The sequence below is a fragment of the Saccopteryx leptura genome, chromosome 6 (genome assembly GCF_036850995.1).
Source record: "Saccopteryx leptura isolate mSacLep1 chromosome 6, mSacLep1_pri_phased_curated, whole genome shotgun sequence".
NCBI lineage: Eukaryota > Metazoa > Chordata > Mammalia > Chiroptera > Emballonuridae > Saccopteryx > Saccopteryx leptura.
Genome location: NC_089508.1, coordinates 91,652,475 through 91,664,641, shown reverse-complemented (window position 1 = coordinate 91,664,641; position 12,167 = coordinate 91,652,475). Strand labels below are relative to the sequence as shown.

The following is a 12,167-nucleotide window of genomic DNA, read 5'->3' as shown; positions in this document are numbered from 1 at the left end:
AGAACAAGGAGCTGGTTCTTTGAAAAGATCAACAAAATTGACAAACCCTTGGCAAGACTTACCAAGGAAAAAAGAGAAAGAACTCATATAAACAAAATCCAAAATGAAAGAGGAGAAATCACCACGGACACCGTAGATATACAAAGAATTATTGCAGAATACTATGAAAAACTTTATGCCACTAAATTCAACAACCTAGAAGAAATGGATAAATTCCTAGAAAAATACAACCTTCCTAGACTGAGTCAAGAAGAAGCAGAAAGCCTAAACAGACCTATCAGTAGAGAAGAAATAGAAAAAACCATTAAAAACCTCCCCAAAAATAAAAGTCCAGGCCCAGACGGCTATACCAGCGAATTTTATCAAACATTCAAAGAAGACTTGGTTCCTATTCTACTCAAAGTCTTCCAAAAAATTGAAGAAGAAGCAATACTTCCAAACACATTTTACGAAGCCAACATAACCCTCATACCAAAACCAGGCAAGGATGGCACAAAAAAAGAAAACTACAGACCAATATCTCTAATGAATACAGATGCTAAAATACTAAACAAAATACTAGCAAATCGAATACAACAACATATTAAAAAAATAATACATCATGATCAAGTGGGATTCATCCCAGAATCTCAAGGATGGTTCAACATACGTAAAACGGTTAATGTAATACACCATATCAACAAAACAAAGAACAAAAACCACATGATCTTATCAATAGACGCAGAAAAGGCTTTTGATAAAATACAACACAATTTTATGTTTAAGACTCTCAACAAAATGGGTATAGAAGGAAAATATCTCAACATGATAAAGGCCATATATGATAAACCATCAGCTAACATCATATTAAATGGCACTAAACTGAAGGCTTTCCCCCTTAAATCAGGAACAAGACAGGGTTGTCCACTCTCTCCACTCTTATTTAATGTGGTACTAGAGGTTCTAGCCAGAGCAATCAGACAAGACAAAGAAATAAAAGGCATCCATATCGGAAAAGAAGAAGTAAAGGTATCACTTTTTGCAGATGATATGATATTATACATCGAAAACCCCAAAGAATCCACAAAAAGACTACTAGAAACAATAAGCCAATACAGTAAGGTCGCAGGATACAAAATTAACATACAGAAGTCAATAGCCTTTCTATATGCCAACAATGAAACAACTGAGAAGGAACTCAAAAGAACAATCCCCTTCACGATTGCAACAAAAAAAATAAAATACTTAGGAATAAACATAACAAAGAATGTAAAGGACTTATATAATGAAAACTATAAACCATTGTTAAGGGAAATCGAAAAAGATATAATGAGATGGAAGAATATACCTTGTTCTTGGCTAGGAAGAATAAATATAATCAAGATGGCTATATTACCCAAAGCAATATACAAATTTAATGCAATTCCCATCAAACTTCCAATGACATTTTTTAAAGAAATAGAGCAAAAAATCATCAGATTTATATGGAACTATAAAAAACCCCGAATAGCCAAAGCAATCCTAAAGAAAAAGAATGAAGCTGGGGGCATTTCAATACCTGACTTCAAACTCTATTTTAGGGCCACGACAATCAAAACAGCATGGTATTGGCAGAAAAATAGACACTCAGACCAATGGAACAGAATAGAAAGTCCAGAAATAAAACCACATATATATAGTCAAATAATTTTTGATAAAGGGGCCAACAACACACAATGGAGAAAAGAAAGCCTCTTCAATAAATGGTGCTGGGAAAACTGGAAAGCCACATGCAAAAGAATGAAACTGGACTACAGTCTCTCCCCCTGTACAAAAATTAACTCAAAATGGATCAAAGATCTAAACATAAGACCTGAAACAATTAAGTACATAGAAGAAGACATAGGTACTCAACTCAGGGACCTGGGTTTTAAAGAGCATTTTATGAATTTGACTCCAATGGCAAGAGAAGTGAAGGCAAAAATTAATGAATGGGACTACATCAGACTAAGAAGTTTTTGCTCAGCAAGAGAAACTGATAACAAAATAAACAGAAAGCCAACTAAATGGGAAATGATTTTTTCAAACGACAGCTCAGATAAGGGCCTAATATCCAAAATATACAAAGAACTCATAAAACTCAACAACAAACAAACAAACAATCCAATAAAAAAATGGGGAGAGGATATGAATAGACACTTCTCCCAGGAAGAAATACAAATGGCCAACAGATATATGAAAAGATGCTCATCTTCTTTAGCTATTAGAGAAATGCAAATCAAAACTGCAATGAGATACCACCTCACACCTGTTCGATTAGCTGTTATTAGCAAGTCAGGTAACAGCAAATGTTGGAGAGGCTGTGGAGAAAAAGGAACCCTCATACACTGTTGGTGGGAATGTAAAGTAGTACAACCATTATGGAAGAAAGTATGGTGGTTCCTCAAAAAACTGAAAATAGAACTACCTTATGACCCAGCAATCCCTCTACTGGGTATATATCCCAAAAACTCAGAAACATTGATACGTAAAGACACATGCAGCCCCATGTTTATTGCAGCATTGTTCACAGTGGCCAGGACATGGAAACAACCAAAAAGCCCATCAATAGATGACTGGATAAAGAAGATGTGGCACATATACACTATGGAATACTACTCAGCCATAAGAAATGATGACATCGGAACATTTACAGCAAAATGGTGGGATCTTGATAACATGATACGAAGCGAAATAAGTAAATCAGAAAAAAACAGGAACTGTATTATTCCATACGTAGGTGGGACATAATAGTGAAACTAAGAGACATTTATAAGAGTGTGGTGGTTACGGGGGGGGAGGGGGGAATGGGAGAGGGATAGGGGGTGGGGAGGGGCACAAAGAAAACAAGATAGAAGGTGACAGAGGACAATCTGACTTTGGGTGGTGGGTATGCAACATAATTGAACGACAAGATAACCTGGACTTGTTATCTTTGAATATATGTATCCTGATTTATTGATGTCACCCCATTAAAATAATAAAATTATATAAAAAAAAAAATACTAAAATTAAAAAAAAAAAAAAAAAAAAATAAAAGACTTAGTTGTTCATTTTTAGAGCGAGAGGAGTGAGAGAGAGAAGGGGGGAGGAGCAGGAAGCTTCAACTCCCAGATGTGCCTTGTCCAGGCAAGCCCAGGGTTTCGAACCGGCGACTTCAGCATTCTATATCGATGCTTTATCCACTGCACCACCACAGGTCAGGCATTGTGTTTTCTCTTTTTTTGCTTTACAGATTTTATAGAACTTTAAGATTTATTTATAAAATTTAATATTTATTTTGCTTTTAAACTAATTTTTACCTTTAGACTTTTCCCTTTCTGTGGTTTATTTTATTTTAAAATTTTTCTTAAAGATGTCTTTTTTTTAAAAGTTATTTTAAAACTTTTATTAATTTTATTTTATTGTGTTAACATAGATTCAAGTGTCTCACTCAATATAACACCCTCACTCCCCACCCCATGTCCTCCATTACACCCCCTTTGCCCTCTTTCCCCTAACTCCCTCCTCACTTTCCTCTGGGATTTGCTGTTCTGTTATCTGTATCTATGTGGTATGCATTTATAATTTTGCTAATTCCTTCACTTTATTTAATCTCATCCCCTCACCCCCTTTCCTTCTGACAGCTATTCTTCTGCTCCCTGTGACCTCGTCTCTGCCTCTATTCCATTCCTCAGTTCACTTTGTTTGTTAGATTCCACATATAAGTGAGATCATATGATATTTATCTTCCTCTGCCTGGCTTATTTCACTTAACATAATAATCTCCAGGTTCATCCATGCTTTCACAAAAGGAAAGATTTCCTTCTTTTTTTTTTTTTTTTTGTATCCTTCTGAAGCTGGAAACTGGGAGAGACAGTCAGACAGACTCCTGCATGCACCCGACCGGGATCCACCCAGCACGCCCACCAGGGGGCGATGTTCTGCCCCTCCGGGGGGTCGCTCTGTTGCAACCAGAGCCACTCTAGCACCTGGGGCAGAGGCCAAGGAGCCATCCCCAGCGCCCGGGCTATCTGGTCCAATGGAGCCTCAGCTGCGGGAGGGGAAGAGAGAGACAGAGAGGAAGGAGAGGGGCAGGGGTGGAGAAGCAGATAGGTGCTTCTCCTGTGTGCCCTGGCTGGGAATCGAAGCCGGGACATCCACAAGCCAGGCTGACGCTCTACCACTGAGCCAACCGGCCAGGGCCAAGATTTCCTTCTTTTTCATGGCCACATAGGATTCCGTTGTGTAAATGTACCACAGCTTTTTAATCCACTCGTCCACTGATGGATGCTTGGGCTGTTTCTGGATCTTGGTTATTGTAAACAATGCTGCAATAAACATGGGGGTGCATATTTTCTTTTGAATCAGTGATTTAGTTTTCTTAGAATATATTCTTAAAAATGGGATAGCTGGGTCAAAATCTAGTTGCATTTTTAATTTTTTGAGGAAACATCATACTGTTTTCCATAATGGCTGCACAACACAAGTCTGCATTCCCACCAGCAGTGCAGTAGGGTTCCCTTTTCTCCACACCCTCACCAGCACTTATTGTGTGTTGATTTGCTAATGTGTGCCATTCTGATAGGTGTGAGGTGGTATCTCAATGTGATTTTAATTTGCATTTCTCTGATGATTAGTGACATTGAACATTTTTTATATACCTATTGGCCGTCTGAATGTCCTCTTTGGAGAAGTATTTATTCAGTTTTTTGTCTATTTTTTAATTGGGTTGTTTATCTTCCTGGTGTTGAGTTTTAGATAATTTTATACATTTTAGTTATTAACATCTTATCAGACATATTGGTGAATATGTTCTACCATTGTATAAATTGTCTTTTTATTTTGTTAATGGTGTCTTTTGCTGTGCAAAAGCTTTTAAGTTTGATATAGTTACATTTGTTTGTTTTGTCCTTTATTTCTCTTGCCCATAGAGATAAATCGGCAAAAATATTGCTAAGAGAGAAATTGGAAAGTTTACTGCCTATGTTTTCTTCCAATATGTTTATGGTTTCATGACTTACATTTAAGTCTTTTATCCATATTGAGTTTATTTTTGTGAATGGTGTAAGTTGGTGGTCAAATTTTTTTTTTTTTTTACATGTACCTGTCCAATTTTCCCAATATCATTTATTAAAGAGACTGTCTTTACTCCATTGTATACTCTTACCTCTTTTGTCAAATATCATTTGACCATAAAGGAGTGAGTTTATTTTTGTGTTCTGTTCCATTAATCTGTATACCTGTTCTTAAGCCAGTACCAAGCTGATTTAATTACAATGGCCCTGTATTATAACTTGATATCAGGAAGTGTGATACTTCCCACTTTATTCTTTATTTTCAATATTGTTGAAGCTATTCGTGTTCTTATTTGGTTCCATATAAATTTTGGAATATTTGTTTTATATCTCTGAAGTATGCCATTGGTATTTTAATAGAAATTGCATTGAATTAATAGATTGCTTTGGGTAGTATAGCTATTTTAATAATGTTTATTCTTCCTATCCATGAACACGGTTTATGCTTCCACTTGTTTGTATCTTCCTTAATATCTTTTTTCAGTGTCTTATAATTTTCTGAGTATTTTACCTCCTTGGTTAAATTTACTCCTAGGTATTTTATTTTTTGTTGTTTTACAATAGTGAAAAAAATTGTTTCCTTAATTTCTCTTTCAGTTTATTGTTGGTGTATAAAAATGCCACTGATTTCTGAATATTAATTTTATAGCCTGCCACTTTGCTGAATTCATATATCAAGTCTAATAGTTTTTTTGACTGAGAGTTTAGGTTTTCTATGTACAGTATCATATCATCAGCAAATAATATAGTTTTACTTCTTTTCCAATTTGGATGCCTTTTATTTCTTCTTCTTTTCTGATTGCAGTGGCTATGACTTCCTGAAAATATTTGTCTTCTTCATTATACTCTGTATTAATAAATGTATTCAAGGATTTACTTTTCTATGAGTATTACTTTGAATGAATCCATAGATTTTTGTATGTACTGCTATTATTACTGTTAATTTTTATTGACATAGAGCGTTAACTTTTACTTCTTTAATCTGAAAATTGCTTAATCGTTAATTTTCTTGGCATTTCTTTACTGGCCATCTTTTAATTATTAATTTTTAACTTTGTTGCATTGTGTCCAGAGAATGTGACTTTTATGAATCTTTGTAATTGCTCCTTTAAGTCATAATATATGCTTATGTTTTGGTAAATGTTCCATAGCTATGTATATATAAAACTAGGTTATTTTTCTTCCCCCTCTTTCTCTGTGAGACAGATATTAAACTACCTCACAATTAATATATTGTCAAATTATTCTCGTATTTTCAACAAATTTTGCTTTATATTTTTCTGGAAAATATTGTTTTTTTGAATAAAAATAAGCTCATTCTTCCTCAATTTATGAATTCAATAAATAACTATTGAGTACCAGTCACATTTCAGATTTCAGGTTGAGCTCTTAGGTTATGGCAATGATCAAGGCAGACTCGGTCCCTAATGTTGTGAAACATGGAACCTGTTAAGAAAGGCAACATTAACACTTATTTGATGATCACTACTAAGCATGAAGGATGTGACAGAAGTACAGGGTACTACAGGAACTTTGGCAGGGAGTTATAGATCTAAATCAAGGGCTAAGAAGGCCCTCCCTGAACAAGTAATGTTTAAATAAAATTTAACACATTTTAGAATCTGAAAGCAGACAATATCATTCAGAGTCCCAGCAGGAAACTCATGTACACAAAAAAATGGAAAATTTGAGAAACATTTAATATGGCACTAATAATAAAGTATAAGCAAGTTGCAGGGAATAAATAAAGGATAGTGGTGTATTCTGGGACTAGCATTACTCCAGGCCTAAAAGAGAAGGGTGAGAGTGATTACTGGAACCTGAAGATAGACTGCTTAGAGAACCTGTCTTAAAGAGTTAGCTTTGTGATAAAGGGTCAATGTCAGCTGATATAAATCTCTAGGGAGGAAACAAGGGAATATATACCTTGACCTATGCTCCTCCTTTCTTCTGATCTCTGTGGGTGTTCCCTTTGGGCAAACACCAACTAATAACCAAAAGGCAAGTGAGCTCACTGGTACATTCCCTATAGGCCAGTCACCTAGGGCATAGAGTAGGTTGCAGAAATATGGGAAGAGGACCTGGAAGGGCAAATGGGAGAAATTAAGCACACAGTCCAATATGAGTGAAGGTGAGACATGGGAGATGGGGTCAGAGAAGTAAGTCAAAGTAAGAAAGGCTTTGTGAGTTTTGTACTGATTTGGGATTTCGTCCTATGAGAAATGAGAAGTCATTGATTAATTTTAAGCAAAAGAGTGAAATTATCACATTTTCATGTTTAAATGAGAACTCTGGCTACAATGAGAAAAATTCCTTAGATGAGATGATGGTTTCCTCATTGGATGGGGACACTGGAGGACGAGGACCTATAGAGTGGTGAGATAATGAAGTCAGTTTTAGGCATATTAAGGTTTAAGTATCTAGCTGGTTCTGAGATGAAAAAGGTCTTGGTTAAAGACACAGATTTGTCAGTATGGAACAATTAAATGGTGTTTGAGGTTTAGGAATTGATGAGATAGTCTAGAATCCGTGGGTCAAATAAAAGAGGAATTAGGGACCCTAGAACTCAAGAAATTGGTAAAGGCATACAGCCCTCAAAGGAACAAGAAAAGAGAGATGGATAGGAAGGTTGGGAAAAAACCTGTGGAATTTTTAGAAGTCATTCTTTTAAAATTATTTAATGATAAGTATACTCCTGGCATGTGCTAGATGAGTCAATATGAACTTTTGTATCCAGGATATCAGGATAAGGTTAGTGAGGTCATTTCAAGTAAGAGAGAATGTAACGCTGACATTTGATAGGCTTTCTTCATTTCCAGGAGTGACTCAGACTAGAAATCTGAAACCCTTCTTGGATGGTATGGGTTATGAATTTTCTTCTTGAAAGATTTCCACGTCTGCAGAATCTGTTTTTGTAAAGTTATTGTTGAAAGCCAGAATGTGCCATGTGGTTGTGAAGAAAGGTATATAATCTGTGGGATCTGACACTTTTTTTTTGTATTTTTCTGCATTTGGAAATGGGGAGGCAGTCAGACAGACTCCCACATGCACCGGACTGGGATCCACCCGGCATGCCCACCAGGGGGCAATGCTCTGCCCATTTGGGGCATTGCTCTGTTGCGACCAGGGCCATTCTAGCACCTGAGGCAGAGGCCATGGAGCCATCCCCAGTGCCCAGGCCAACTTTGCTCCAATGGAGCCTTGGCTGTGGGAGGGGAAGAGAGAGACAGAGAGGAAGGAGGGGGAGGGGTGGAGAAGCAGATGGGCACATCTCCTGTGTGCCCTGTCCGGGAATCGAACCCGACTCATTCACGCCAGGCCGATGCTCTACCACTGAGCCAACCAGAAAGGGCCTGGCACTCTTATTACAAATGAACCACCTACTTTTGTGCCTTCATGACTATATTCCGACTGTTAAAAAGAATTAGGAATAGTTCAAGACATTCAGTCTATTAGATTTCCTCTGACAAAATTTTTTTTTTAAGTATTCAGATGTCAAATTAAATAAAAAATGACTGCCTACTTTTCTGCCTAACCTAGATGTATATGGAACCAGAATTTTATAGTTTAGATACCAGAAAGAAATAAGCAGATTCAGAGACAGAATGACTTTAAATGTATTTAAAAAATAAAATTTTAATATTAAATAAAGAGCAAGCTTATGTTTGTTTTATTAAAGTTCTTAAAGAAAGAGTTATTGATAAAAAGAGCTGATTCCATGTATTCTTATACAAAAAAGGTATAAATGTACAAACAGCAAAATAAACTATTGGTAGAGTTGATACAACAATTTGGGGTTAATTTTGTTTTTAAGGATATGGACTCATAACACATCTGATATTTCTGTTAGGTTAACCTCTAACACAGAAAAGTGTAACCCATATGAGCCTTTTCTCAGTTATGGATTGCTAGGTAAATATGTTGTAACAGCAAAGTTACATTTCCCGAGTGTTAGATAAGCACTTACTTGAAAAAGCTTACTTACCTGAAAGAAAGAGGAAAAGAAAAACTACCAATCATCGTTTTTCTTCCAAGACTGGGACCTGGGACTTTTTTTTCACGATGTTATTAATGAATGAGCATGTCATTTAAAACTGCTTTTCCCAACATAAAGATATATGGTTCAAATGACTGTGTCATGCAAGAGCTCAATCCCCATAGTCTCTCTCTCCTCTGTAGCTATTCCTTCAAGCCAGAAATATCAAACAGGTTTAGGACATTCATTAGATTTATTGAAACTTGTTTCTTTTCTTTGAATTTCCTGCTGCTTTTCCTCAAGCCTCATTACTGAATGAGACTGGCTGAGAATGAATCAGTAATATTTGGAGCAGTCTGATGCAGTGGAGAAGCCTCAGAAAATGCAGAAGGTCCTTTGCATGTCACCAGTTCTGGTTCTACTTCCAGTCTGGGTACTAAATCCCTTGCACCAATACTAATAACTGAAGGAGGACAGGAGGACAAGGTATTACTGAAAATGCTTATTTTCAGTTATTATTTATCGGTCTGCCTTTGGTTCTCCTTAGCCTCTCCCACCTTCAGCAACTTCCACCACTTATTCTAAATGTATCTCCAACCTCAAATCTGAAAACAACTCATCAGACAATTATGGAGTATTCAGCTGTGGAGTATTTGATCCAAATCTCTACCACTCACTCAATATGGGCAGATGGAATTAAATGCTCCACAAAGGGTCTTAACAGTAAAAGTTATGTGTTGGGGAAATTGTGGACAAAAAAAATGTTGGCATTATTTTTTCTATTTAATTTTTCCCCCTAACATAAACAAGGGGGAGTCTCTTCAGGGCCAGACATCCCATTTCTCAGGGGATTTGAAGTGGTGACTGGTGATGGCAGTTGCTTGAACCCACCTTTAGAACTGGTTTGGTTACCTCATCAGAAGCAATTATAGCATTACCAGAAATAAACTTTTTTTTAAAGCACTTGGGGACAAGTCCTAGCAGCATATGAAATCCTACTTGACAGTTGCTTTTCTTTACCCTCATATTCTTAGGTCAGACAAATGGTGCTTTAAGGGAATTTAAGATATATAGAGTGAAATTAGATTAAAGTCAAGAAGGATGACTAATAGATCAATTAGGAGACAGTGGGAGAGACATGATAAAGTTCTTTTGCATTGTTTTTTAATTTAAAATAAATAAGATGTATACCAAAAATTCCAATAACCTATGCTGGGAGGTAAAGGGTGGAGTAGTTCTCCAAACCCAGCAACAGCAGATTTTTATTGTACTCCTGAATCCTGAACAAGGTTGATAAGGAAAAATAAAGAAAAAAATAAGATTGTAGGGAAGACAGAAAATTCAATTTTGGATATGGTGGTTTTGATGTGATTGTGGGATATGCAGACAGATCATCATTAGAGTGATTTTCACTGTGAAAAGTTTCAGACATGATTTTAGAACATAGCTTTAGTTCAAGCTATGAGACTCATTGGATAGCAGTTACACAGAATATCTGACCTGTCCTATGTAACACAAAGTTGTGAGGGTTAAATGAATTAAATATATGTGAAGGTCCTTTGTAAAATTATAAGCACTCTGTACATTCACTATTTTTTATTACTATCTTGAGCATTACAGCTTATAGACATCCTTTCTGTGTTTCCTTTAGTCAGATAGATTAATAAGATTTGCTTTCTCCAGAGCAGTCAATGAGTTCCTTTCTATGTTCCCGTTACCTCAACCTCCCTCCACTCCCAACCCCTGACACAGGCTCTGAGGTATGAGGTTTCTGTAAGCCTCTCCCTGTCTCTCATCTCACTGTGTCACTCATGAGAGCACAGAAATACATCGCAGCATCCTCCAGCTGGGAGTCTAAGATTCTGAGGCTGAAGTGTTTGGTTGCTTTCTGGAAGTTCACGGAGAAGCGATTATTTGTTGCATTTTGCTGCTTATAAGCTTCTTGGCGGATAATGAATATCATCTCCCCGCTGGGAGGCTGTTTGTACCAGAACAAATAATAATTACTGTCACTAGCATCATATGTATACTTGCAGGCCAGGGTCACAGTCTCTGCCTCCTGCACAGACATTTCTGGATGAGGCTGAGTGACCCTCTGGGCCACATTGGATCCTGTGAGAAAGAGGACAGAAAGTAAAGCACTGGGGTATGACACCAGAGAGATAGAGCAGGCAGCTTACAGCTATTCCCGTCCTCCTCTTAATCTAAACTTCAGGCAAAATTCATCAGCTTTTTTGCTTCCAATAGCTGGTACCAATGAGGAGGTAAGATCTTCGTGTTATTAATCCCCTTTTTTTTCCTACTTTTCAGTCATACTGGATACTCAGAAAAGCAAATACATGTGCCTTACTTACCAAGACAGGTGGAGACCACAAATGCCCACAGCAAACCCGGGCATGCCATGCTGGCAGCTCTCTTCTGCCGCTTGAAAAAATATCTTGTTCTGATCTGAAACTTGAGTATCAGCTGTACATGGTGACATCACTGAGTCACAACAGGAAATGGTATGTTAGATGTGTCAGGTGGACCGTTGATTATATCTTGCTTTAAAAAGTTTATCAATGCTTTTCACTTCAGAGAATAAAAGTTTGGCAATAGCACTAATTGAAAAAAATGTCAGAACTGTAATTTATTGTGGGTTAAAAATCAGAAGAAGAAGCTAATAAATTGTTTTTGTAAAGATGTAATCTTGGAGAGGAGAAGGGATTGGGTGGGAAAAAGGTGAAGGTAATATAATTACTTCAGTTTTCTCTGTAAGTTTTTCTTTTCTTCCTTCTCTATCTCCCTCGCCCTCTCTTTATTTTTCCCTTCCTCCCTCTCTTTTGTCTTAAGGCCAATATCATAATAGTCTCTGTGCTGCCATAAAACAAGTTTTGATTATATTATTTTTGGCTAAAAGTTATTTTAATTACTATTTCTTAAAGCTTCAAAATAATGACAAAGAAAGCAGCAATATTTAATCTAGATAAAATCTAAACCAGAATTTTAATATCTAACTTCACTGTTATCTACTTGAAGAATTCTTTATATGTTTTTAAAGAATACTTGTCTTTGTCTGTGTCAGGGTGCTATACAACTCTACGATGCCAGTGGCAAATGTTCCTATAAGAACTTCGGTGCACATCTGTTCATATTTG

The 12,167-nt window shown here is 36.6% G+C and overlaps 1 long non-coding RNA gene and 2 gene segments (V, D, J or C); 1 reads left to right on the top strand and 2 right to left on the bottom strand.

Annotated features, from left to right (window-relative positions):
* Positions 1-12,167, bottom strand: part of LOC136407917 (T-cell receptor alpha chain constant-like) — a 499,087-nt gene that overhangs the window by 283,968 nt on the left and 202,952 nt on the right.
* The window catches only part of LOC136407919 (uncharacterized), a 158,925-nt gene that overhangs the window by 112,842 nt on the left and 33,916 nt on the right, over positions 1-12,167 (top strand). The window lies entirely within an intron of this gene.
* Positions 10,808-11,445, bottom strand: LOC136376772 (T cell receptor alpha variable 38-2/delta variable 8-like). The segment is given in 2 exon segments: positions 10,808-11,142; positions 11,385-11,445. Coding segments are annotated over 2 exon segments (369 nt in total).